The 24,256-nt window shown below is 48.6% G+C and overlaps 12 protein-coding genes across 12 annotated transcripts; 6 read left to right on the forward strand and 6 right to left on the reverse strand.

Moving 5' to 3' along the window:
* Window positions 1-64: 64 nt before the first annotated feature.
* POJ06DRAFT_245539 (dephospho-CoA kinase-domain-containing protein) lies at window positions 65-967 on the forward strand. The gene has a single exon (XM_056186665.1). It carries the CDS (start codon window positions 123-125, stop codon window positions 864-866), a length of 744 nt encoding a protein of 247 aa, XP_056046202.1. The 5' UTR covers window positions 65-122; the 3' UTR covers window positions 867-967.
* POJ06DRAFT_206085 (uncharacterized protein) lies at window positions 968-3,318 on the reverse strand. Its single transcript, XM_056185373.1, has 2 exons — window positions 3,050-3,318; window positions 968-2,994 (listed from the first exon to the last, which is right to left on the reverse strand). Exons 1-2 carry the CDS (start codon window positions 3,182-3,184, stop codon window positions 1,240-1,242), a joined length of 1,890 nt encoding a protein of 629 aa, XP_056046203.1. The 5' UTR covers window positions 3,185-3,318; the 3' UTR covers window positions 968-1,239.
* Window positions 3,319-3,730: 412 nt separating this feature from the next.
* POJ06DRAFT_235710 (chaperonin 10-like protein) lies at window positions 3,731-4,872 on the reverse strand (the record flags this gene model as incomplete). Its single annotated transcript, XM_056185850.1, has 3 exons — window positions 3,731-4,402; window positions 4,455-4,685; window positions 4,762-4,872. 3 exons carry the CDS (start codon window positions 4,870-4,872, stop codon window positions 3,731-3,733), a joined length of 1,014 nt encoding a protein of 337 aa, XP_056046204.1.
* Window positions 4,873-6,320: 1,448 nt separating this feature from the next.
* Window positions 6,321-7,532, reverse strand: POJ06DRAFT_245543 (actin cortical patch SUR7/pH-response regulator pali). Its single transcript, XM_056186666.1, has 2 exons — window positions 7,370-7,532; window positions 6,321-7,311 (listed from the first exon to the last, which is right to left on the reverse strand). The coding sequence occupies exons 1-2, from the start codon at window positions 7,412-7,414 to the stop codon at window positions 6,559-6,561; spliced, it is 798 nt and encodes a 265-aa protein (XP_056046205.1). The 5' UTR covers window positions 7,415-7,532; the 3' UTR covers window positions 6,321-6,558.
* Window positions 7,533-8,329: 797 nt separating this feature from the next.
* POJ06DRAFT_235712 (uncharacterized protein) lies at window positions 8,330-9,079 on the reverse strand (the record flags this gene model as incomplete). The annotated part of the gene is made up of 1 exon (XM_056185851.1): window positions 8,330-9,079. The coding sequence occupies one exon, from the start codon at window positions 9,077-9,079 to the stop codon at window positions 8,330-8,332; it is 750 nt and encodes a 249-aa protein (XP_056046206.1).
* A 619-nt stretch (window positions 9,080-9,698) lies between these two features.
* Window positions 9,699-10,824, reverse strand: POJ06DRAFT_245547 (uncharacterized protein). The gene is made up of 4 exons (XM_056186667.1): window positions 10,363-10,824; window positions 10,204-10,287; window positions 10,025-10,147; window positions 9,699-9,978 (listed from the first exon to the last, which is right to left on the reverse strand). The coding sequence occupies exons 1-4, from the start codon at window positions 10,450-10,452 to the stop codon at window positions 9,871-9,873; spliced, it is 405 nt and encodes a 134-aa protein (XP_056046207.1). The 5' UTR covers window positions 10,453-10,824; the 3' UTR covers window positions 9,699-9,870.
* A 518-nt stretch (window positions 10,825-11,342) lies between these two features.
* On the forward strand, window positions 11,343-12,151 carry POJ06DRAFT_245552 (uncharacterized protein; the record flags this gene model as incomplete). The annotated part of the gene is made up of 2 exons (XM_056186668.1): window positions 11,343-11,650; window positions 11,715-12,151. Coding segments are annotated over exons 1-2 (486 nt in total), but the record flags the coding sequence as incomplete, so codon positions are not given.
* Window positions 12,152-13,130: 979 nt separating this feature from the next.
* Window positions 13,131-14,340, reverse strand: POJ06DRAFT_245559 (Fip1 motif-domain-containing protein). The gene is made up of 6 exons (XM_056186669.1): window positions 14,149-14,340; window positions 14,079-14,096; window positions 13,867-14,027; window positions 13,683-13,809; window positions 13,383-13,621; window positions 13,131-13,332 (listed from the first exon to the last, which is right to left on the reverse strand). Exons 1-6 carry the CDS (start codon window positions 14,210-14,212, stop codon window positions 13,183-13,185), a joined length of 759 nt encoding a protein of 252 aa, XP_056046209.1. The 5' UTR covers window positions 14,213-14,340; the 3' UTR covers window positions 13,131-13,182.
* POJ06DRAFT_55105 (SIT4 phosphatase-associated protein-domain-containing protein) lies at window positions 14,316-17,371 on the forward strand. Its single transcript, XM_056191200.1, has 3 exons — window positions 14,316-14,961; window positions 15,015-17,055; window positions 17,112-17,371. Exons 1-3 carry the CDS (start codon window positions 14,435-14,437, stop codon window positions 17,241-17,243), a joined length of 2,700 nt encoding a protein of 899 aa, XP_056046210.1. The 5' UTR covers window positions 14,316-14,434; the 3' UTR covers window positions 17,244-17,371.
* Window positions 17,372-17,711: 340 nt separating this feature from the next.
* POJ06DRAFT_245564 (WD40-repeat-containing domain protein) lies at window positions 17,712-19,506 on the forward strand. Its single transcript, XM_056186670.1, has 3 exons — window positions 17,712-18,287; window positions 18,337-18,585; window positions 18,641-19,506. The coding sequence occupies exons 1-3, from the start codon at window positions 17,976-17,978 to the stop codon at window positions 19,280-19,282; spliced, it is 1,203 nt and encodes a 400-aa protein (XP_056046211.1). The 5' UTR covers window positions 17,712-17,975; the 3' UTR covers window positions 19,283-19,506.
* A 96-nt stretch (window positions 19,507-19,602) lies between these two features.
* On the forward strand, window positions 19,603-22,468 carry POJ06DRAFT_245565 (uncharacterized protein). Its single transcript, XM_056186671.1, has 3 exons — window positions 19,603-20,324; window positions 20,372-20,950; window positions 20,998-22,468. Exons 1-3 carry the CDS (start codon window positions 19,748-19,750, stop codon window positions 22,338-22,340), a joined length of 2,499 nt encoding a protein of 832 aa, XP_056046212.1. The 5' UTR covers window positions 19,603-19,747; the 3' UTR covers window positions 22,341-22,468.
* Window positions 22,467-24,066, forward strand: POJ06DRAFT_245567 (uncharacterized protein). Its single transcript, XM_056186672.1, has one exon. It carries the CDS (start codon window positions 22,859-22,861, stop codon window positions 23,768-23,770), a length of 912 nt encoding a protein of 303 aa, XP_056046213.1. The 5' UTR covers window positions 22,467-22,858; the 3' UTR covers window positions 23,771-24,066.
* Window positions 24,067-24,256: the final 190 nt, after the last annotated feature.

Genomic DNA, 24,256 nt, shown 5'->3' on the forward strand with positions numbered 1-24,256 from the left:
ACAGCCGCAGCGGAAAGCCACACATCACCGCCGCACTCGCTATCGAAAGCTTGTTCGCATGGACAGCAGGTTCTCCGTCAACCAATTGATATAATCATCGTTCAACGATTATCGCAGCCGACATGCTGGTCCTAGGTTTAACAGGCGGCATTGCCACAGGCAAGTCCACTGTCGCATCCATCCTGTCATCGCCGCCTTATAGCCTTCCGCTCATCGACGCCGACCAACTCGCCCGGGAGGTTGTGCTGCCTGGCACCCCAGGGTTCGCCAAAATTGTTGCGCACTTTGGACCGAGCATACCCGACTTGCTTCTGCCTCCTGACGAGCATGGAAAGAGGGGCCTGAACCGGCCGGCGCTGGGACGGCACATCTTTGCCAACGATGCCGAGCGCAAAGTGTTGAACGCGATAATACATCCCGAGGTGCGCAAGGCCATATTCAGAAGATTAGTGTATCATTGGCTTGTTTCGCGGGCTGACATCGTCGTACTGGACATTCCTTTACTTTTCGAAGCTAAATTTGACCTGTTCTGCGGTGCTACAATGGTTGTCGCCTGCACGCCCGATCTGCAGCGCGAACGGCTCATGAAGCGGGACGGCCATGTTTTGACGGACAACGACGCCGAGCAGCGGATGGCGTCCCAGATGCCAATCGAGGAGAAAGCACAGCTTGCCGATGTTGTCGTGTGGAATAACAAAGGGCTGGACGAGTTGAATGCGACGGTCGCGGCGGCGATTGCCTCGGTCCGGCCGAGTCGCTTGACGACGTGGCTCGAGTGGTTCCCGCCGTTCGGGCTGGCGATGGCATTGGCGTGTTTCGTTCGACGATATTTCTCAAAGTCGGGTGCGAGGGAAAAGAAGACGTGAATTTTTCTCTTTTGTTGTCATTTTCGTGGCGTTACTGGAACCAGTTGTTTGGAAGAAATTTGTCGCCGTAATTGAGCATAATAGATTGCCTACACACAAATTCGACAATTAAGTTTCACAAACGAAGCCATGCAATCAAAAGCTAGTCCCTTGACATTTCATTAACATGACGCCGGCATACCCTCATACTCATAAACTTGAGTCCGTTAATCCTGGCAGCGCCACCGTACCCAACCATGTTCGTCACCAATGCTACAATCATCCCACATGACATATGTACAAAATATTAACACAAACAAAAAAAAAAAAAAAAATTCTAAATAAATAGTCACAATCGTTATATCGGATCATCCATATCAAGACAAGACAAATATCACATAATGACGCACCCGGCAAACGATCCTCGTCGCCGATGATGCAAAACAGTGCCCTCGTCATCTCCAATCAGATCGTCACCCGGAGGCGCATCCAAGACCTGTGACAATATCGGTCCCCGTCGATGACGCCGTCGGGAACGCATAATGTTGCCCAACGTAAAGTTATTACTCCCGTTGTTATTTTGCCCCGTCGTTGGGCCGTCTCCTCCGCGATTGAGCAGCGCAGGCAGGTTTCCGACCAGGAGATTTGGCCGCACGGCGAGCTGCGCGTAGCGGAGAAACTCATGGTCGGGATCACCGCTGCAGTACTCTGCAAATTCGCGCTCAAGCTGGATCGCAGTGTCGAAGTCTCCCATAAGCAGGAACTGAAGATGCCCGTCGATTATCTTTTGGTGGTCGTACGAGCATTTGAGTTGAATGAAACCAGTCGGGAAAAGCACTGTGTCGGCCTGAGAGACCCTGGGGTGTTCGGCAGCATCGGTTGAATCCTGCATTGGAATCGGCCGCTTGCGGGATGCTATCGGCCGCCGGTTAAACAGAACTCTCTCTTCATTACGACGCATGATGTTAAGTGTGCTCTGCCACGTCAAGTTCGGACAGTCGTACGTCGCGAGCCTCATAATCACACCCGTTAAATCCTCGGCCTGCGGAGCCCCGTATTCACCCCTATCCACCAGTCTCTGCAATGTGTCGAGCACCTTGCCGACCCTTTCTCTCGTCACCTGAACCGCAACACTGATAACCTCGTCCGTCACCCGCGTGTTATCCAACTCCAAGTTCTTCAGCGCCGGACACGACTTTAGCAAATTAGTGACACCTTCGTCGGTCAAATTCTCGCAGAACGAAAAATGCCCGTGACGCAGCGCCCTGCTGCAGTCAGCTCGCGAGATCGCGTTCAGGGTCGAGTCGGAGAGCTGCGAACATTCCTCACAGTCGAGGTACGTCAAATTCGGAGTAGTTGGAATCAGTGCGTTGAACCCATCGTCCAGGACGGCTGGGATACCAGACAGCTCGAGTTCGTACAAGTCCGGCACGGCGTGCGCCAGATCCGACAGCGTCTGGGACGTGAGAAGAATGCAGTAGGACAAATTGAGATACTGGATCTTGGTCGGCATGATATGTGGCCGTCGCGTGACCGGATCAACCGGTATTCTGTCGCGCGAGCCGGTGACAAACACGCGCATGCTCTCGTCCGTCAACGACGTGCAGGATGCCATTGACAGGCGCCGTATATGCCTTGCCGAATTGTGGAGTTCGCGCATGAAGCTCTCGTCTTCAACCCCTTTGCAGCCGGAAATCCGCAGGTCGCGCAAATACTTGCAGCTCCGGAGAATATCAATCAGCCCGTTCGCGTCGCAATAGGGGCACCACGACACGTCGAGCGAGACTAAATTCGGGCATGATGAACTTATAGTAAAGCAGCTTGCGTTCGTGAGCGTCATTAGGCTCGAGAAGTCAGCGTGCGTGAGGGAGGCGTTGTTTTTAATTAGCTGCGTGAGCGCATTGTGGTCGAATTTGCGGCAGCCTTCCAGACTTATAAAAAGCAAGTTTGACAGCGACTTTGCGATCCCGAGCGATTCGAAAATGTCGAGATATATGCACCCACGCAGGTTGAGATCCTTGACGTACTTTCCTGAGCGTGTTATCAGTCGCGTTAGCTGTGCAGAACTGAGACGGGTGTAGTACTGGGTGCCATCGATCGTGTGCCAGAGCGACCCGTCGTAGCAGATATCGTACCATGATCTCGATACCTGTGCGCATGTTAGAATTCGTTATTCAGTCAAATTGCATACAACTGCTGCATACGGCAGAGAGTCTTAACAGGTCGAATGAACTCAAGTAGCTAAATATCCGCAGCAACAGCTCTCTCGGAAGCGCATCCGTGGGATCGACGCCGCCGCTGTGGCAGGGGTACGTTGCAGGAGGCTCCAACGTCGGCATTGCAAACGTCTTTTCTAACGAACAGTTCTAGTCGTTCTTCCGCAACACAGAGAACATGCCAGAGGTATTCATATGCATAGAGAAACGTGTATTCGTGCGAAGGGAGATATGCTCGCGGGATCACGGGTCGCGAGGACTATTGTTTGTATCAAGCTAGCGGAGCGCGGAGCCCAATTTATCCAAGCGTCGGTTGGGAGCTTTCAGCGTGGTATCGCGCTCAAACACAAAATACCGCCTGGCGTACCGCTCAGCAATTGATATTATGAGAGATACCAAAGCATGATAATCGGCCGCAGTTGCAACGTCACTGGCGCTTCGCACGGTCCCGCTGGCATGGACGGTGGGATGACCAGGAGTTCTACATTATGACGTCGTTGTCATTCGTTAACTTATTACCCGCATTAATGCAACCTATTATTTAATAGTTAATAATATTACAATTATTCTCCTTCCTTACTACAGCAACTAGAATTGCACCGGGAACATTTACAATAGAATTTACAATCGAACCTGTGATAAAAAAACCTAGCTACGCGCAGGAATTTATTACTCCTGGTTGGGAGCAATAATGAGCTTCTTCGCGGATACGCCCTTCAACTGCTCATTTAATCCCGCCTGGACCTGGTCCAAGCCACCCAATAACTGTCCTGGCTGAAATGTAAAGACCGTACTACCCGGCTTGGTAATCAACGGGAAATAGTCCTCAATCAAGAACTTCTTCGCGGCCGGACTCAGATGTCGATTTGGTGTCGCCTGGAACTTGACTACAACGTCACTAAACTTGGACGGCAGATCATATTGGACAAGCGTAATAATCGTGCCCTTTCCAATCGCCTCTGCAATAATACTGCCCGTATCTACGGTTCCAAAGTTGTCGTACACGGCAATATAGGGCCCTTGTGCCTTAAGAGCACTAGCCACATATTCGTCTGACGTTCGCTCGATTACGACGTGAGCACCTAGCGATTGGACGAAATCTGCGTTCCGCGGAGACGACGTCGTGACGACTTTATAGCCTGCTTGAACGGCGAGTTGGATTGCTGCCGTACCGGTGGCTGACGAACCGCTATATATCAACAAAGTCCCCTTTGTTGGTTCGGGTTCTAGATTGTTCAGATCGGGAAGATCGAGATGGAGTTCTTCAGTGAAGTAATACACAGTGGTAAACAATGCCACCGGCGAGGTAACAATTTTCAAAAGGTTTGCGTCGTCGGAAACCTGATTCGTGCATCAGCGTCGCAGCCATCAAGTAATATTCTGCCGACTGTACCTTGGCAATATGTCCCATCTGAGCGATCGTATATTTTTGAAACCCGCCATACTTGGAGTCAGTCAGTGCGTCTAAGCTTGCCAGCACTGTATCCCCAACACTGAAGTTCGGGCACTTGGTCTCGACGACCATGCCGGTGACTTCGAGTCCTAAGATCGCAGGGAGCTTAACCGACGAATCATCGAAGACCTGCAATTTCGCATCGCGAGGGTTAATAGCTGTGTATGCGACCTACACGGTTACGCGAGAACACGGGTTAGAATTGCCAGAAATATTCATCGAAACGTGAATGAGATGGCGGTATTACCTTGATCCTGATCTCGTGCTGTACAAGTTCAGCATTCGGCGCGTCGTCGACGACGACGGGTTCTCGCCTTGCGCGAAGCCAAGCAGCTTTATTAACAAATTCCTCAGTCATGTCGACATTAAGCGATGTGGATAGTTGAGTAGACAAGTAAAAGATAAACGCCGGCAGCTGCTCGAGTGCGTATAAGTAGCCCGCTATGATGAGCTATGATGAGCTATGATGAGTGCATGATCTAAATCCATGCAGGCTCCCGACGTCATAGGTAGCCCGACGCGCAGTCGCTGTCACCCATTGCCAAAAACGATGCTTCGGCCCGGTGACATTACGAGATTCGCGCACGCGCTGGACGTGCACTACCGAGCAAGGCCCGACGCGAAGCACGCATAACAGATCTACACACGCTACCGCGTGCGGCGCTGGCAGATGGGGACTTAGCGGTCGGGTAACCCCGAAAACCTTGATTTGCCTTCACGAGCGTTGTGGTTGATTGCCAATAGACCTGCTTTGATAGTTAGGAATCCCTTCTACTTACCTGGAACAGGCTAGGGGTCTTCAAGAATAACGAATAGTCGTCGTCGAATATTATGAATATCGTACGAATACGAATAATTGAAGATTTCTTGCTTACTAAATTCGCAAGATTCGTAAGATGTACATTTCAAACCACGCTTCCCCAGTATCTGATAACCCTGAAGCCCCAAAAATTAGCCTTGGATTTCTTTCTGGTGCAATCATCCAGGGACTGCGCAATGGACTGACAAGTTCGCGCCGGTAGGTCGACACAAACTAGAATCGTTAGGTGGCCAGTGAACGCAAGTGAGTATAAGCTAACGGTATAATGTAACGGAGAATTTATCCGTCCCGTTGACCGAAGAGATATCACTAGTGTCAGACCTGCTGTTATAGATAGGAATAGGCTCCAAGGGATATGAAATATGGAGTAACACAAGACACGTTCTGAATGACACACACAACGCGGCGATACAATTGGCGTAACGAATAAATGGAAATCCTGCGAATACGAATAACGAATGCGAATAGGAACTTTTATTCGTGAACACCCTTAGAACAGGCTGCTCCAAATATATATAACTTATATATACATATATATGGATTATGTACGTAGCACAAGGGGTACCATTTAGTGACAATGGAAGCAATCTAACATGACGCCACTGTATGTAGAGATGGGTAACTTTAAGTTGAAGTCAACTTAAGTCGACTTAACTTGAACTAAACTTCACTTCTCCTTGGGTTCGGCTACCAAACTTAACTCAACTTGCAACTTTGAGTAAGTCGGAGTTAAGTCGACTTAACGTAACTCAAGATTTTAAATTTGGCGTGTGATAAATACGAGAATCATGCTCGTGTGCCTGTGCTGGAACCTGCTCGGTCTGTAAAGTACCATGTAGATTTGTCGCGTCAACCGAGTTACTCAAAATTTAGTTAAAGTCGACTTAAATTTTCCCATGGTCTCGACTTAAACTTAACTGAACTTAGCACTGTAAGTTAAGTTGACTTTAGTTTACCCATCTCTACCTGTATGGTCGTAGTGATAATATGGCTATATCCAATTCTATTGACTGATACAAGCATTGGTCCTGCAAACTCAAAAAAAAAAAAAAAAACTCCGTTCCCAATAACGTAGCCTATAACCTTAGAGCCTGATTTACATAACAGTTCATAGATATACCGCGAAAATTCAAAAAAATGAAGCACTCGTAGTCGACGTCATACTAATTCGCGGTCCTTTCGTATTTATTTTGCAATTATCGGAGAATTTTTTTGCTACCACGCTTAGATTTGACTCATACCAGGGTTATCGACAGGGCGGTAGATGACCTCGTTCTTGCGGGAGGATCGAGTCGATCCGCAGCAGATCGAGAAAAACCAGAATATTGTGGCGAGAATGGCCGCGGCGGCAGCACCCCAAGCGATACCGAAGGTAGTGGTGTTGGTGGAGGCCGTGGTGCCGAGAGTGCTATTAGCATCATTGAAGGCCCTGGCCTCGACATAGTAGAGGGCGGTGGCCAGAGCAGTCGAGACGACGATGCAGGCTAAGGCGAGCAGGCTAATGATCAGAGTGCAGAACGAGCCCCCGCGGGAGTGGAAGGAGAAGAAGCCAGCAATGAATTCCATGGCGGCGAAGATAGCGGACACGCAGTATAGGATGATCATGACGTATGAAACAACCCTGACAGCATTCAAGGCATCATCGACCTGACTGGGCACATTCTGGATTTCTGAAATGCCAAGGCGCTCTTCAATAACAGAGATCGGGTTGAAGTAGAAGAGACCATGGGGTGTGGTGCAGTTGGTGACAGTGTAGACGTCGCCACTGATGGTACCCTGGCAGTAGTTCCACAAACCGACCTGGTAGAAATCGGGGAAACTGGGATCAATTGCAGTTGCAGCAATTGTGGTGCTCTCGACGGTTATTGATAGATCCTGGGTGTTTAAGCGCATAAAGTACAACTTTGACAGAATTCCATGGTCCTGCAAGTTGCCAATAATGACAAAGATGCTGAGCACCAAGGCTGCGATGGTGAACTAGACACAGACAGTTAGACAAGGTTGAGCTCAATACTCAAAACCGATGGGCACATACGACATATGGGAAAGAAAGGATAAAACAGTTTCTTCCAGCGGCCATTGTCTGCAATTGTGTGATATATGGTTTATAGAATTTGGTCTACGGAAGACTAGAGCTAACGGTAACGGGTGGGAAACTCGAGTACTTAACATTCTGCCGGGGGGGAACTGCTGCGAACCAAGCCGCAGCTGCGCCACGGGCCATGCGCAGGCACCAATCTATTTTTATTAGACCCGCCACATAACGCGTAAGCAGGACCAGCCACGCGCGCTTAAGCTACTGCGGCTTCTAGGGCACAGTTCCGAACCCGTCCTGCCATGAACACTGAGGTTGCGCATCCTTGCAAATCAGACCCCATCGACTGGTGGTATTTTCTAACTGGATTCCGCTCTTGTCGGTCTGGAGTATGGCGATCACGAGCGAGTAAATAGCAGATGAGATCTCAGCGCGAGAGCCGCAGCAGGGTTGGCCCGTCGCCCCACTGCGAGGCGCAGTCCGGCACATGCAGCCTATGGTAAGCCTTCGTCGCGAGCTAACGTCACTCAGGGGGCAGACCGCTTGAGCGTCGGGGACTGCGGCGGGACAGTCGAGGTCCTGGTTCACTGTCTTTGCTGCATCGCTCGTAACCAGAAAGAAGTCCATTGTGCATCTCCTGGGTGGTCTAATGTATGCTAAGTTAGCCGCGTCATGTGCGGGAGCCAAGGCATCGGAGGTTGGCGGTACCAAATGATGCAGCTGTCGATATTTGCAATTGCAAATATAGCAATGGTCGACAAACCAACGGGCTCATGCAGAGAAATCGATCATCGTCATTCTATGAGAAAACGTACTGAAAATAACAATTGTGCAGATTGGCAAACTGGCGATAACGAATACAAAACACCCAGTTGAGGACGGAAGTGAAGCATCAGGAAATTAAAGTATGTAGTAATGCCCCTACTACTCCATCACATATTCCACATATGCAGTTGACAATTAGCATGTGTCCAGTTTCGAGGCTACATTGCTCGCGACAGCTAGAAATGATCCGTCAGCTCCGCTTGCAGCATTGATCACTTCTTCTTGTTGTGTCTCTGAAGAATCAATAGCCTTCAATTGTCCTAATATCTCTCGGCTCGTCGAGATCGTCATGCTGATATTGGGACTACGCCAAATTGGGTCTAAGCTTCCCTCCTTCAGGGCGATAATATACGGACATATGCCTGATAAACTAAACATGTCGTTCAGCATGCTGATGACTGCAACAAGGTTCGGTGTTTCGGAGTAGTCGCCAGTGCGAGCATAGTCGATTGCGACCTGCATGGCGTCGGGATATCGCGAAGCTAATTTTGCAAACCCCGAATCTGATACCCGATAGAAGTCTTTAAATACTGGCCGCTCGTAGAGTATCGAAACAAGCTCTGATTTGGTCACGATTGTTGATGGAATCTCGTAGGTTGACAGTAGAACTCCTAAAGCCCTCGCGCTATGTGCTACTTCACGATTGCGATCGCCAGTCAGCTTCGATCCCCGAGCCCGTTTCCGACCCCTGTAAATTTTATAAATGTAGTAAATGACTTCGAGAAGGAGGACAATAATTGTTATTGTGTCTGTGATATCTTTCCTGACAGATTCGGGGCTTTTTGTCATGTCCTGTGGATCTGTTGTCCCTGGCCGCTTCATAGCCGCGAGCCAACCATGACGATTGGTTATTTCTGCTGCTGCAATATTATCTGTGTGATTCATGGCGCATAGGGCCTGTTCGCTGATTTACGGAATTCTGCTCACAACCAATGGATCTAAGTCTCCGAGCCAAATCGACGTTAGTACTCCAGCCGCTTCTGATAAATAGTAGATTTAATTAATTAGTCACTGAAGGAAATCTGTGCTCCAATACCGTACAAGATGGTCAAAATTGCCGAATAGATTCTTGCGGTATATTTTGTTAATGTTTAGTTAGCCCATTGTTTACAATATTAGCATGAACCGGCTGGGGCTGCTAGTGACACGTAAAGCCCTATTTCCCAAGACTACAAATATCACTAAACCCTACAAAGCGCGAGTTTCAAACCCGTCTACCAACTCGCCTCCCCAGCTACTCTTATTTTGCATGCAAGGTTACTAGGCACTTTGCTATGCCAAAATATGCAGTGCAGTCCACGGCAGTCAATAGGCAGCCATTCAAGATCGAATCCTATGTAATGACATAATTCGACGTTGAACGCTAATGACGGCGTCAGATAGTGCCAGCTTGTCGCGTCAGGTAAGCTGCCGGGTGGACTTATATCCACTGCATCACGTAATAGTGTGAACAGTGCTGTAGTTCGGTTATCGTGGATTTTCTATGGACTTAATATGTTAACACTGTCGCACACGATGCCATTTTATTTCTGGTTCCATCGAATAATAATAAAGGGAAATATGCTGAAGAATCAGAGTGAGGGTCCTGCACTACACCAAGCTTGATATGCCATCAGAATGTAATGAAGGCATTCTTGAATATTCTTTTCAATCAACTCCTACCTCCGGGCCTCGACCTATATAGCGTCAATCTCGTTCAAACTCCGCTGTTTAAAGACAGAAATGTTTACCATTATGATATGATATCCAAAGGAAGACTTTACCGGTGGAATCGTATATATAGGCTACATCATTTAGCATCATATGTATCCAACCTCAACAGTAACGTACTTTATCGACGGTACTTGGCTGCAATGCATATGCGGCATCCTCAAACACCCGCGTCAAGCTCCCTCTCGGTTTCCATCCTAAGTCACCACCGGCTCGTGCCTTGTCCTCCGAATATTCGCGTGCCTAAACGCGATTAGTCTCGGAACAGCCATCCAGCGGCGAACATGGTCAGATCATACAATCGCATCGAATTTGGCACCGCCTTGTAGCTTGTCAATGGCTTCCATCGCCTTCGAGTATTTTTCACATAATATGTGTCGAGGCTGTCAATAGTTAGTAAAATGCCGTGGCAATACGCCACCGGTCAAGTGACAAATATCGAGTTTCTACTGACGTACCTTGATCGCGACGGCCGGCTTCAGCTTCGATTTGTCGTCGCCCACGCTGCCCTTTGAATTCGAGCTTTGTGATTTACTCTTTGGTGCCATTGATACTTCTGAGGTGCCGGGACAGTGTCAGACCACTAGAGTGTGGAAGGCTACGTTCGATTTGTAGGCTTTCTGTTCACGAAGCGTGGGGCGTGCTCGTCTCCCGCGGCAGACCTTAATGGCTACCAAGAAATCGTTCGACTATTAGCCTTTATGGCTTACGGTTTTCATCTCAATTACCATTTACAATACTGAACGACGAGACGAAACAGCCGGAGTGCGGGGTTTTCAGTTCGTGACTAACCGAAAAGAATGCCTTTATATTCCTATGAACGAACAAGAAGTCATGGCTTTGATATTTAGACTACGCTATGAAAAAGTACACTGTGGCGGTGGCGGTCTCGTGTATTAAGAACGAAGTATGGCACAGATAGAGTTATTCAGCCATGCAGCAGGCCGTCTGCTGCTTGAGCTTGGCACTTCTGGATTCTCATTCATAGCATGTTCGAGATATTTTACACCCTCGTATTTGCTTCTCACTATGAACCGAGTCGCTTTCGCCATCGCAACCGATCCCTCTGCTAGCCTTTGCACACACGCACACACGCGCACTCACTCCCACACCCATATGGCGCGATGTTGGTGAGGTTGTGTACTTGTGTAGCAATGGGTGGTTGGATGTTTGTGCGTCGTAGGCGCGTGATGTTACACTAACTTGAGGAGCAGCCAAAAAAGTAGTAGCAGTCTTAGCTTGCACTCTAAATCTTCCTAATGATAGAGTAGTGATCTTCTTAACAGTGTCTGATACTATAAGTTGGGCTGCGATTCACGCGTGTAGCGTAAGGTAGTACAGATCATCATCGAATAAACGTAGAAAGAAAACGCTGAGGTGACACGAGCCCAGCAGTAAAAAAATCACTCACAAAAAACTGGCACTAGGCAAGCACTCATCTCATCTAATTATAAATATCCCCCGTCTGTCCCCTCTGCCTCTGCTGCGATTCGCCGCTGAACGGTAACTATATACACATCTCCCCTGCTGGCACCACTACTGTCTTTTTTCTGACAGCTTGGAGACCGCTTGCGGAATGGGCAAGTTGAAGTATCCGGACCACTGATTTAGCATTCAAATAACTTACTTGCTGTATAGATAAGCCTCAAGCTCCTCCTTGCCCTTGCGTTACAGTCGGCGAACAGAATACTCCGAATATGAAAATTGTTCCCAAGCCATTTTGGAATGAAGATTCCGCTCGAATCAGTCGCACACTGTGGCTGCCTTCTCTTAATCTGATCGAACGCCAATGGACTGGCGAACTCTGAAGGCTGGGGAACCTGTGTAAGACAGTGTGCATCCGACCAGCCAATCACTGATGGTCTATTGGTATCAACTGCGGAACGCGCGACAGACGATAAGAAAGAAAGAGCAGCAAAACGAAGAAAGAGAGAGGAAGAACAAACAGAGAAAGAACAAGCAGAGAAGGCCAGACGTTTCAGGCTATATCCAACCACAGAGCAGAAAGCGATCCTTCGAAACTGGTTCGGCACCGCACGCTGGACATACAACCGATGTTTGGATGCCGTGGAAAAGAATGAGGTTGCAAAAAACGAGAAGGACCTAAGAGCGGCATTTCTTAATAAGGATGCAATTGACAACATGGGCAAGCAGTGGGTGTTGGAAACCCCATACGACATTAGGAAAGCCGCCATGCAAGACCTTCTCAAGGCATATGATTCCACACATGCACCGATCTCGCAGAAAGTCTCGCCGGGAGAGCATTGTGATACATCATCAGCACTGGTCCTGAGTGAGGGGAAGTACGCGTTTCTTCGCAAACCGAAAAGCACTGAACCACTCCCACACGACCTGAATTACGACAGCAGGCTTGTCTACCAAAGGACTACCGATCACTACTACCTTTGCGTACCAATGCCTTTGCGGGTTCTCGACGGGCCGTCTTCTGGTCGATTAATATCTCTGGACCCAGGCGTGCGAACATTCTTGACAGGCTATAGCCCGGACGGCGAAGCGATCGAGCTCGGCAAAAATGACATTGGCCATATCTATAGGCTTTGTCACTGGCTGGACGAGCTGCACAGCAAATATTCCATGAAAGACATTACCCGCGCAAAGAGGTGGCGCATGAAAAAAGCTGCAGGGAAACTAAGACGTCGGATACAAACTTGGTCAGCGATATGCAATGTCGCATTGCAAAGTATTTGTGCACAACATTCAACCATGTCATCGTACCAAGCTTCCCAGTTAAACAAATGGTGATGCGCAAGGGTGGACAGCGGCGGATCAGGTCAAAGACGGCACGAGCTATGGCCACTTGGTCGCATTACAGATTCCAACGACGACTTCTCGACAAAGCGCGAGAATATAAATCGTGCAAAGTCGTTTTGGTCATTGAAGAATACACCAGTAAGACATGCGGAAGATGCGGAAAACTCAACGACGTTGGGGGTAGTAAAAAGTACTCTTGCAAAGAATGTCGCTTTGAGTGCGACCGCGATTTCAATGGTGCGCGGAATATTCTGGTGCGTTGCATGACAGTAAATCGGACACTAGACAAATATCTACACCGGAACGACGATCGTGTGGATGGTCCACATCCTGTGCTGCAACCTGCACTTTAAGAGCCGCCACACGTTTACTTCGTAATTGCTGTGGCGCGCATTGAGGCTCGCTCCTTCTCGGTCTTCCGAGTTGCGTGGCTCTTGTCAAAACCGAGTGCTATGATACAATCGTTCGAATTCATATTATTTACATTAGTCATACAATACAGGTGCCTAATAGCGATAGTACCCCTGGTTTCCGCCCATATATCCACCTTGTTGTTGCGGAAAAAATTCCTGCTGTGATTGCGGTTGCTGGCCCATAAACGGCATTTGCATTTGCATCTGCATTTGTTGCATTTGTTGCAATTGCTGCATCATTTGCTATTTAATGGCGTTAGCAAATCCGTCTGCACTGACCAAAAGTTACTCACAGTTCTGAGCTTGTTAGGATCATATTCATCACGCAGTTTGTCTTGTCGAAGACAGTATGTCGTCCACGAGAACTCGTCGAATCCGTAATTGAAATAGTCCGTGATGTCGGCACCTGGTTTTCGCCATGGCTTCTCTTCCAGCGCGTCAAGGTCCACTTGGGTTAATAGCGTTTCATCCAACTCTGGGACTTTGTCGAGATCGACTTCCGAAGTTTTGGCTTGCCCTGACTTCGAATCGTCTATATGTACGTGTGTCAGTAGCCAAAACATTTTACCAGGCGACGTAGAGGTATATCGTACCGGACTTACTGGGTGTACCTGGACCTTTTGCCTGCTGTCCTGCTACTCGGACGGATGAGTATGGTGCCTTCCCTGGATGTGGTTCTACCTCCTGACCGGGAGCAGCTTCTATGACAAATTCAATGTCCTATATAGATTGATCAGACCAGAGCCCGCATAGCCATATCAAAAGACCGATATATACCGAATCATCCTCGTCCTCTTCGTCCTCGTCGGCCGCACCATCCGCCGGGGCGGCTTCCTTTTCTTGATCAACTATTCCGCCGCGTGACGACGAGCCCGTAGGCGGTAACGCATCTGCTCGTAGTTCCGGATCATAATCATCATCTGAATCCTGTTTTGATTCTTCTTCTAATTAGTCAAAGAACAACCAGATAAAGAAAATATGGGTCGTGCTTTGGTTGTCATTTTCATCTATTGTTCCAAGTTAGCACCGAACATCGAATGCGACAATCTTCTCACTCACCTTCTAACTTCTGCCTCTTTGAAGTGGAGCCGTAAAGAAATTCGTCGTCTTCGTCTTCGTACATTGATGCTATTAGTTGAAATCACAAGTGATTATTAAAGACTATAAATGAGATGTACGTTAGCTCAAAATGATGTCACGGACCATGAATTAGCGATAGTATTTAGGGTAAGGGTCCGCATCACATTCGACCGTAGCAAAGCAAGCTGCAACTTGTGGGATAGTCGGCAGCACAAGGACCCGACAACCACACGAGCACTTCTATTCGTCTCTAGAGCAGTTCCCGATGGCATTTTGGCGCGTGAGCACGAACTTTGCTTCTCTGAATGCTGTGTCGGGTGTGAACAAGCTTTTGGAGAAGCCGGACTGCTCGATTGCGGAGCTGCTTGAAGAGGACGATATCCTCCAAGAGCTGCGTGAGCACAACGCGAAGTTAATCGAGTACTTACGCGAGCCTCGGATACTGCAGCAGCTCCTTCGGTACATAAGCCATTGGACGCCGCCACGGGAGAACAGTACGAGTACCGGGAGCTCGAGCAGCAGTAGCATCAGTGCGGAAGCTGAAGACGAAAGGTCATGTGAGGAAATGGATGGGGATGGCGAGGCCACGCCGACCGAGACATCGGTGCAAAATGAGCCCGGCACTACGCAATTGAGCAAGCCGGAGACTGAGAGCGAAGATGCTGGCGATGGAGATAATGGGTTACTCGACGACGACGTTGAACGGGAAGACGAAGATCTGGGTCTCACGCGCATCGCCGCGTCCCCCGAACCAGACTCGTCAGGCATCTTCGACGATGAGAAGGCTTGGAGGTATGACTGCCAGGCACACAGTGCAATCTGAATACTGTCTAAATTGTTTGCAGGTACGCACGACTGTCCTCCGAAGTGTTCGCGTCTGAAATATGGTCGATCTACGAAACGGTGATGAAAGAGACCGAGCTCCTAGAAGAGTTCTGGACGTTCTTGGATAAGCCAGCACCGTTGGATCCAGTCTACGCAGGATATTTCACGAAGACGAATGAACAGTTTCTCGAACGGAAGACCGAACAAATGATCGATTTCTTGAAGACCCAGCCCGATCTAGTGGCGCGGTTTATGCGGCACATCGACACACCATCGATAATGGACTTATTACTAAAGATCCTATGTACCGACAAACCAGACAATCCAACCGGCATCATTGATTATTTGCAGTCGCAAAAGCTTATTGCGAATCTGATTTCTTTTCTCTCAGCCGACATCGCGTCGAACACTCAATCGGCCGCAGGAGACTTCCTCAAGGCGCTGATTACCATATCCGCAAATGCCAGCAATGACTTCACATCGATTGGGCCCAACGAGCTTACCCGTGAATTGGTCAGTCCCGAAATCATCACACAGCTGGCAAATCAAATGGTCAACAGTGGTGGAACTGCTCTGGCTACGGCCGTTGGCGTGATAATCGAACTTATCCGGAAGAACAATTCCGATTACGACATGGTATCCATGATGTCAATAACCTTAGAGTCTCACCCACCGAATGCCCGGGACCCCATCTACCTTGGCTATCTCCTGAAAATTTTGGCGCAGAATATTCCACGGTTTCAGCAGCTTCTTGTCAAGAAGCGCGATATTCGGCTGCAGACTTCATTTGGTGAAATAGAGCCGTTGGGGTTTGAGAGATTTAAAATATGCGAACTTGTCGCGGAGCTTTTGCATTGCAGTAACATGGCGCTGCTGAACAATCCCAAAGGCGAAGAGATTGCCATCCAGCGTGATGCTATCAGAAAGGAAAACAAACTGGCCTGGGCGGATGCCAAGGACATTCGCAATCGCTTTTCGGACAGCGAGGGTATTCAAGACCTCGGAACTTCAGTCAACGAGTTGTCTGTCGATGACCAACGTTCTGCATCCGAATATACGTCAGAGTCACGAGGCTGGTGGGGTCTTGGAAAGAAGAAAACGGCTGTCAGTACCAGCCCGAGTAAAGACAATATTCTGTCACCAGCAACTATTGTAGAAGAAAGCTCCGAGACGGATGATCTCGAAGATATCGAGAAACTTGGACTCTCTCACTCCCCTTATGAGTCGATTTCACCTTCTACGCCAATTGAGGCTGCAGATGAAAAGCCAGAGGCTGACGACATCTATGAGTCTGATAATCAGCTAACGCCGAAGGCAAGCAATTCGATGCCCGAAGCAACGGGAGAGCTTAATATGGCTGAGTTCACTACCGACGAGAAGGAGTTGGTTGTTGGTGATTTTTTGAAATATCAACTCATAAAGTACCGTGTCGTCTCGACTATTATCGACCTTTTCTTCAGGTTTCCTTGGAATAATTTCTTACATAATGTGGTTTTCGACATTATCCAACAGATTTTCAATGGGCCCATTGACCGGGGATACAACCGATACTTGGCGATCGAGCTCTTCAGGACCGATCACATCACAGAGGAAATTGTGGCTGGCACAAAGGCATCGAACGAGCATGAACTGAAGACACATATGCGGCTGGGATATATGGGTCACTTAACTCTTATTTCGGAAGAAATTGTCAAGTTCCTTCAGCGATACCCGCCTGAGACACTCTCGCCGGCGGTCGTAGAGAACACAATCAACAGTGAAAGCTGGAATCATTATGTCAACGAAACGCTAATGCAAATCCGCATTCGAGACAACTCAATACTCGGCGGACAGCGACCGAGTTCCGAGATTCCCTCTCACCACCACCATCTTCTCACAATGGGCGGCATGGAGGATATGACCGGTGCTAGTCCGGAGGAAGACGATGACGATGGCGAAGTTGCTGCTGAGTATAGCAATGACGACGGCCTGAACATTCATGCGAAAGATGATGAAGAAGAGGACGACGCGCAGAGCTCTAGGACCGGCGTCAGGATAGGGCTTGGTCAGAGTAATGATCAAGTAAGTGGTGTCTCTTCATTTCCATCTAATTGTATAGAGGAACTAATTAATTGCAGTGGACGCGCTATATGTCTCAACAGATGACTCCTGACAGATTCGGTTCTTCCGATGAAGATGATGAAGACGAGGAGGTTGAGGAGCCAGAAGAGGAAGCTGAGGAAGCTGACGTGATATCATCCTCAAGATGACATATAGACGATGATATTGTCAATGTCTCTATACGGCGAATGCTCATGACATGTAATTTAGCCTTTTTTTTGATTGATTGTGGTTATAGTCAATGATACAGCTTGTTTGATTTGTTCGAATTTTATGTTCCTTGAAACTTGTTGGCACTTAGTCGATTGATAGCACTGTTTCTACTGGAGGTTCCGTTCGTTCGTTATGTTGGTTTTGTTGTGTAGGCGATGTATTCCGCTTAGATTTTATGTTACATATCACTTTCTAGCCTCCCTCTCTGTAGTTATCAGTAAGTATGCTCTTGGTTGAGGCTGCACATTTGGAGATATTTGTAAATATGAAATGTAGGTCATTGTACTTTAATGCGCTGAGTATTTCTCCTGAACACGGACGGGTACGACACCCATCAACGATTACCCGGTCTGTAGCTCTGATTCTTAGAAACCTAGACTAATGTTGATCGTAAACTACGCGATACAGTCCACAGAATATACGCTACGACGCCTGATTGGGGGCAGAATTTGAATCTATCCTTCTGGCTAATTTGTGAAATTGCAAAGGGCAAGGTTTGCGGCGTCTCACCAGGGGATCTGATCTAGCATATATCAAGAAAGCGCGGCGGGTACATTAGATCGCCAAATCCGTCTCCCCCCCGTCAGATCTACGGCTGATCTGTACATTGCACAGTATTCTTCTTCCTAGATAATTCTTGTGCGAAGAAAACTGGTATCGGATAGATCATGGCTCAACCGTCACTCAGCAAACGAAACTCGTTCTCGGTTTTGACACAATCGGGTGGAGGCATACGAAATTCTGGACCGGCGTCAGCGTCCGCAGCACTCACGTCGTCGTCGAACACTTTGTTTGGACCTGTTTTAAGTGCGTCGAATTCTTCTGGGAATGCAACTATGCATCATTCATCGACACCTCGGAGATCAGCGTACTTCGAGTCCCTCTGGCCGTTGTACGCTGTGGATTGGTCCAAGAGCGTTTATCAACGAGGACCAGGTAGAATAGCTGTGGCAACGTGTACCGAGGATTCGGCTAATCGGGTATGAACAGCATTATGAACTATAAACTCATTGCTGACGTATTGAGTAGATCCAAGTCATACAAGCTGTACCTGTTACGGAACAACAACAGAACGGACAGCAGATTCCGTCACTTGAGCTCCATAAAGTCGCGGAAGCCGGCCATTCTTATCCTTGCACAAGATTGCTATGGGACCCATTATCTCGGAGTATGGGCCCTGGTGGGGTGGAGAGATTAGCAACAGCGGGCGATTTTCTACGGATATGGGAGTATAACCCAGAGACAATGTCACTTCGGCAGAGATCGCTTCTGGCGAATGTACGTGCCTGTATTTGTATTGATCGTACCAGCTTACTGATAGTCTGTCCGATAGAAGACCAAGTCCGACTACACCGCGCCTCTGACCAGCTTAGACTGGAATTCGACTGACAATTCCTTAGTGATAACATCATCAATCGATACGACATGCACGATCTGGGACCTCAACACTTCTATTGCGAAAACACAATTGATTGCACATGATAAGGAAGTATTTGATGCAAGGTTCACTGCGGGAAACGTGGACGTCTTTGCTTCCGTGGGTGCTGATGGGTCAGTGCGGGTGTTTGATCTACGAAGTCTGGAGCACTCCACCATTATATATGAGCCTGTGTCTCCACCGCCTTTGTTGCGGATCAGCACGAACAGTCGGGATCCTAATCTTTTAGCAACATTCTCGGTAGACTCCAACGTCGTTCATGTTTTAGATATTCGGTCGCCAGGTAGTCCTGTCGTGGAGTTAGACGCGCACGTAGCCAATGTCAATGCAGTCGAATGGGCTCCCCAGCAGCGAAACGTGCTTGCCACTGCTGCCGACGACTGCCAGGTTCTTGTGTGGGATGTCTCAGCAAATCGTTCGGAAATCGGCCTTGCATATACAGAAAACGCTGAGGTCAACAATATCACCTGGAATGCCACTGGAGACTGGATAGGCACTATCGCAGGGCGAGGCGTCCAGGCTGTGCGACTGCAGTAGATGAGTATGGATAGATCTGTAAACTACGCATTGTTGGTGTTCAGGTGCGTTCAGGTTCTTATGATGGGATTCAAATGGGTATCGCTTGCATGATTTTTCAAGTACTTACTTCAAGCGTGTACGATAGTCAATGAGGCAATTAAAACCATGATTGTTTTTTTGGACTTAGCTAGACGGAGGTCGTAATGGGACAACGTTACAGGTTTGTACATGTGCATAGTCAGGATGTGACTGAGTACGCTGCGGCATGTCTCGGCTTAGGGTTAGCGTGGACCAGCGTGACCAAGATAAGTGTTAAAGGGGCGCGCCGCAGGGGCACAGCCTTGTTGGCACACGCCATGATTGACCGAACCTTCTCAGGTTTTGTGCGAATATCATCGCCACTTCATTCTGGCTATAATACCCCTGTTGAAGGCGCAACGATAGTTCTTTTCTTGCTACCTGCCGAATATATTCAAAGAAGTTATGGCGACGTCGTCGCCGGCGTCGCCTAACGGAGGGCGACTGACAGATTCTGGCTGGGAGGCGGAACGAGAACATGACACAGAGGCATTAAATCTCCTCGCGTTACAGTCACCGCATGGTCAGTTGTATCCTGCGTTAGACCTTACTCCAGCATCGAGCTCTTTCGATTCGAATTCGTTGCCTTCGTCGTCCTCCGCTTCACTCTTGGAGCAGAAAAACACGTTTTCGCCAACGGGCCGTCGCGCCGGATTTCTAGCCGGTCGATATGACCCAGAGACGTTGAGGGGCGTGTCGACAGCAGCTGCAGCGCGGAAGAGTCATTATAGTCAGCGTCTGCACGGAGAGTCGTTTGTTGAGATCTTGGGTCGAGATGACTTGTCAACTGCCACAGCGTCAACCTATCGCGACGACAATGATTCAATAGGCTCGCCAAGTACTCTATGGAGTTCACCCACATCAATATCAGATGCAGATGTAGCAAGAGTGGCTAATCTGGTCGTTCATTTGCGGGATTCTCGGAGCGCTATGGGGAACGTATCGACGAAGAAGAGAGCCTTAAGCGGCGATAGCTCATCTGGTATGCTGCAATGGCTATCGACTACGACCCAATGCTGACAAGAATAGTTGTGAAACCGACTCAGGCTACCTTACGTAGAGTTCTGAGAACGAAGGCCTGGTTTGAACTTCATGCGGCATTTGTCTCTCAGAGTCAGGTTCTGCCGCACAACGTGTCCCAACCCTTTCTCCCCTTTCCCGGTGTCGACGGTGTTTACAATCCACTACAAACCATTCGAAACAGATACGTTAGAGAACGCCGAAAACAACGCCTGGAGATGCCCGAGTTGTCAACTATCACGCCTGCCTCAACTGCCTTTCGACATAATCCGAATATTGATATCATATGGGAGGTTGACGTCAACGAAATGTTTGCGGACTGGGGCTGGAGAGAACGGAATCGCATGCTACTGGTTGGTCACAATGGTTTGCCGCTTTATAAACCCTCCAGACCACACGGCACCCATGAGAGCCATGAGAAGGATGACGAGTATGCCGAAAGGAGAAACAAATACGATGCATCTCATCAGCGAGGAGTGCACAAACGCAGTCATCGGAGCCGCGCTTTACATTTGCCTGACGGATATTTACGAAGAGGTATCGCTGAATCAGAACATCACCGATCCAAGCGCCATCAGAAGTCTTTAGGTGAGCCACCACCGAGGAAGATAAGTATGAGTCTAACGATGTGTCAGGACCTCAAGAAGCAGACAAAGAAGGTAATGGCAAATCTTCGAGATATAAACTTCGTCTTCGTCGCAGCAGGCAATCTAGACGCCACGTTTCAGATGAAGAGGATAACTATGACTCCTACGACTCGTTATCTGAATCAGACAGTGACGGAAGCAGCACTTCGGAGTCCGAGACTGAAAGATCTGTCGGAAAACGTGGGTATTTGTCACCGTATGAAGATGGATCAGCGCACCGTGAAGGAGTTGATCGGTCGCATGTTAAATCCAGGTCCCAGAAATCTCTATCAAGTTCGCCAACTGGGTCGCCACTCATATCACCTACGCATTCACCATCTCGATCGCGGGCATCTTCGCCAGTTAAGTCAAGGCACAGTTCTCCAGGACGGCCTGCCAAATTATCCCCACTGATTGCTCCTGTCAGCCAGAATGGACTCCTGGCTGTGCCTGTAATTGCTGCGACCAATTCTCGTGAGTCGCTCTCTAGGCAGGATTTAGCATCAACTTCGATGGTTGAGCTGAATGGGGTTACCCACCGACACCACGATCACCATAATAAGCGTCTAAGCCAGTACAGCACCATGGATGATGAAGACAATGCGCACGATAGTGATTATATTCACGATCCGAATATATCAAGAATCATGTTCACTTCTACTTCGGCGAAGAATCACATGCAACGAGATTTACAGGACCAGTCAACTCCACTACATCCGGAGCCAGTGCGGCAGTCTTCGACTACACCGTCGACAACCGCATCGAATGGACAGTTTGCTGATTTGGTTGCCGAACTGGAGTTTCTAGAAGCACGATTTTTCTTGCACGGCATGCGCGCCGGTGCCGTGTGCAACACTTATAGCAAGTTCTTGAAAGAGCTCACTGAGCCGTTGAACGATTCTTTCGCACGCGAGACGATTCCGGCGTTAAGTAAGTCAGTCATCGACGTGACGAACAATTTCAACAGTACTACACTTGCGGCTAGCAGGTCTATGCTGGTGTCATTATCTGCCCGGACAGATTCGTTGACGTCAACGCTTTCGTCCAATTTTCGGTCGCGGTTCGATTTGGCAATTTCGGCTGCGGATCAACTGACAGCGGAAGTGAGCACGACGCTGAGTTTACAGGAGAGACGCTTGGGAGAGAGTCTCGAATTTGTCGAAAGGACAGGCGCGTTATTCCGTCGCAAGGAGCGTGTGATGGGCATGCTCGAGCGTGCGGGCTACGCGCTGTTAGAACGAGCGGTTACGCTATTATTATGGGCTGTCTGGGGCGTGGTGTCAGTACTCCGTACAGTTAGAGCTGTCGTACGGGGAGTTTTTTGGGTTGTCAAATGGTTAATGTGGTGTTAAGCTGAAAGGAATAGAGAGCGTGCTGGTTTTGTATTGTTTGGACGTTGCAGCTGCATACGCATATCTGCACTTGTAATGTATAAATCAAGTCTTTATTCGTCAATAAAGTTCATGACGTAATGCGACCCTCCACCGAAAAAATGCGCAGAAACTTTTGTGTAATGATGTTTAAGGTTGTCTTTGTGACTGCGTGCTTTTTATTATGCAGAAGTCAGTTGTCCCTCCGTGCTTCTCCTATCTGATATGATAGTAAGGCCGGGTCCACGCAGTTTCAGGTCGAGGCAAGCCAAAAAAAAATGAAACGATCGGCAATCGGCGGTTCAAACTCAAATTTAGTGATAATCAGATGGGCGAGCACCGGGCAGCACGCCTCGACACGCAAGACGCTGTTCGAACGGCCGATTCTACAATATCATATATCATCGTAGCGTCGATTCCTCGTCATACCACTTGTCGTGTCCATAGTCGCGACGTGCTAGGTCGCGTCGTCACGGCGTCGTCATAGCAACATCATCACCATGACCGAGGATTCTAAAGTTCACGTGAACTACACATCAGTACCGGCAGCGTCTTCAAATGTCATTCTTGGGACGGACATCTACACCTATGAAGGCGGCTCAGCAACATATAGCGAGACTGCTTTACCATCGACCAGTATCACATCTGCTGCCCCTCGACGAAGGATCAAGCCCAGCCTCGGTGTTGTACTAGCACACCCCTATCCACCACTTGGCGGTAGCAAATCGGATCGTGTCGTCCGATTTCTCGCCCACAAGCTTGTTCAAAAGCTCAGAACGGAGGTTGTCGTGTATGCATTCAATTTCCGAGGAGTCACGACTCGCACAAGCTGGACATCACGCAAAGAACAAGCTGACGTTGTTGCCGTTGCGTCGTCGCTCCTCGACTCGTTCTCGTCGGTGAAGACACTCTTGTTTACCGGTTATAGCTACGGAGCTATAATATGTGCGAAAGCTGATTTAGACAGCTTACGAGAGTCATCAGGCGTGAACATCACGTATTGGCTACTATCGCCGCCACTGTGGCCCATCAGTGGGGCTCTTACCTTGGGCTTAAGGTCAACCAACAGTGATCCGCAGCTTGCCAAGCTGACGAACGCGTACCAGAAAGGGTCCGTTGACAGCAAGATCCTAGTCTCGTATGGTACTAAAGATACGTTCACGAGGAGTCATAAGTATGAGAAATGGGCCAACCAGCAGTTGGAGTTGATCAAGCAACGCCATCCAGAATTTCCTCCACCTGATAGCCCAGATTCGCCAGTTAAGTTTGTCGAAATTCAGGAGGGTTCTCATTTCCTAAATCTAAATCATATGGAGGAGCTTTGGACCAACCAAACTACTGTGGACTTTATTAATAGCTTGGTGGATCGGAATAGTGATGATTCGGACAGCGGAAAGTCGATAGTGGTATAAATAAATTGGTTAAATGTACATGCTTACAAACTCCAAGGTTACAAAACTTTACATCTTTTATTGTGGCAGGCAAGGTTTTCAGTAGTGAAATTGCATCGAAAAGTGGTGTGGCTCGCATAGCTAGTTGACGCAATTCTCCATGCGTCTCCTTAATTAGTATCATACGTTCTGGTCAACTACGACCTAAGGGCAAATATTTCACCTCGGCGCGGATGCTGGGGTTACAGATCAGTCGATCGGAGCTGTAGAGAGCTTCACCCATTATTATACATCGGCGTCGTACATCATCGGTGAAGAACGAGCGTCCGCTGCATCCAGCTGGCGGCTGGCGTCTCATCTCGTGCTACAGCCTGTGCTGAGACGTACGTACCTTGTACTGATATATACGTCGCGGAGTAATGCTCAGCGTCAAGCAAACCCTGACCCAGGATCCAAATGACCACTCGACCCAACTTTCATCGATCAGGCCTATGTTGCCGACAGCCG

Source organism: Lipomyces tetrasporus (genome assembly GCF_029532465.1).
Source record: "Lipomyces tetrasporus strain NRRL Y-64009 chromosome Unknown POJ06scaffold_2, whole genome shotgun sequence".
Taxonomy (NCBI): domain Eukaryota; kingdom Fungi; phylum Ascomycota; class Lipomycetes; order Lipomycetales; family Lipomycetaceae; genus Lipomyces; species Lipomyces tetrasporus.

What these genes read in the sequence shown, in the direction of transcription:
- POJ06DRAFT_245564 (XM_056186670.1), top strand. Translation starts at nt 17,976, where the DNA reads ATGGCTCAACCGTCACTCAGCAAACGAAACTCGTTCTCGGTTTTGACA. An exon ending in CCGAGGATTCGGCTAATCGG is followed by an intron (nt 18,288 to 18,336) that starts GTATGAACAGCA and finishes CGTATTGAGTAG; the next exon opens with ATCCAAGTCATACAAGCTGT. An exon ending in AGAGATCGCTTCTGGCGAAT is followed by an intron (nt 18,586 to 18,640) that starts GTACGTGCCTGT and finishes TCTGTCCGATAG; the next exon opens with AAGACCAAGTCCGACTACAC.
- POJ06DRAFT_245565 (XM_056186671.1), top strand. Translation starts at nt 19,748, where the DNA reads ATGGCGACGTCGTCGCCGGCGTCGCCTAACGGAGGGCGACTGACAGAT. An exon ending in AAGCGGCGATAGCTCATCTG is followed by an intron (nt 20,325 to 20,371) that starts GTATGCTGCAAT and finishes TGACAAGAATAG; the next exon opens with TTGTGAAACCGACTCAGGCT. An exon ending in GCGCCATCAGAAGTCTTTAG is followed by an intron (nt 20,951 to 20,997) that starts GTGAGCCACCAC and finishes ACGATGTGTCAG; the next exon opens with GACCTCAAGAAGCAGACAAA.
- POJ06DRAFT_55105 (XM_056191200.1), top strand. Translation starts at nt 14,435, where the DNA reads ATGGCATTTTGGCGCGTGAGCACGAACTTTGCTTCTCTGAATGCTGTG. An exon ending in GACGATGAGAAGGCTTGGAG is followed by an intron (nt 14,962 to 15,014) that starts GTATGACTGCCA and finishes AATTGTTTGCAG; the next exon opens with GTACGCACGACTGTCCTCCG. An exon ending in TTGGTCAGAGTAATGATCAA is followed by an intron (nt 17,056 to 17,111) that starts GTAAGTGGTGTC and finishes AATTAATTGCAG; the next exon opens with TGGACGCGCTATATGTCTCA.
- POJ06DRAFT_245543 (XM_056186666.1), bottom strand. Translation starts at nt 7,414, where the DNA reads ATGGCCGCTGGAAGAAACTGTTTTATCCTTTCTTTCCCATATGTC. An exon ending in TCCTTTCTTTCCCATATGTC is followed by an intron (nt 7,312 to 7,369) that starts GTATGTGCCCAT and finishes GTCTGTGTCTAG; the next exon opens with TTCACCATCGCAGCCTTGGT.
- POJ06DRAFT_245539 (XM_056186665.1), top strand. Translation starts at nt 123, where the DNA reads ATGCTGGTCCTAGGTTTAACAGGCGGCATTGCCACAGGCAAGTCCACT.
- POJ06DRAFT_245567 (XM_056186672.1), top strand. Translation starts at nt 22,859, where the DNA reads ATGACCGAGGATTCTAAAGTTCACGTGAACTACACATCAGTACCGGCA.
- POJ06DRAFT_245559 (XM_056186669.1), bottom strand. Translation starts at nt 14,212, where the DNA reads ATGTACGAAGACGAAGACGACGAATTTCTTTACGGCTCCACTTCAAAG. An exon ending in AAGAGGACGAGGATGATTCG is followed by an intron (nt 13,810 to 13,866) that starts GTATATATCGGT and finishes CAATCTATATAG; the next exon opens with GACATTGAATTTGTCATAGA. An exon ending in ATCCTAACAAGCTCAGAACT is followed by an intron (nt 13,333 to 13,382) that starts GTGAGTAACTTT and finishes GCCATTAAATAG; the next exon opens with CAAATGATGCAGCAATTGCA.
- POJ06DRAFT_245547 (XM_056186667.1), bottom strand. Translation starts at nt 10,452, where the DNA reads ATGGCACCAAAGAGTAAATCACAAAGCTCGAATTCAAAGGGCAGCGTG. An exon ending in AGCCGGCCGTCGCGATCAAG is followed by an intron (nt 10,288 to 10,362) that starts GTACGTCAGTAG and finishes AACTATTGACAG; the next exon opens with CCTCGACACATATTATGTGA. An exon ending in AGCCAAGTACCGTCGATAAA is followed by an intron (nt 9,979 to 10,024) that starts GTACGTTACTGT and finishes TAAATGATGTAG; the next exon opens with CCTATATATACGATTCCACC.
- POJ06DRAFT_206085 (XM_056185373.1), bottom strand. Translation starts at nt 3,184, where the DNA reads ATGCCGACGTTGGAGCCTCCTGCAACGTACCCCTGCCACAGCGGCGGC. An exon ending in ACCTGTTAAGACTCTCTGCC is followed by an intron (nt 2,995 to 3,049) that starts GTATGCAGCAGT and finishes ACATGCGCACAG; the next exon opens with GTATCGAGATCATGGTACGA.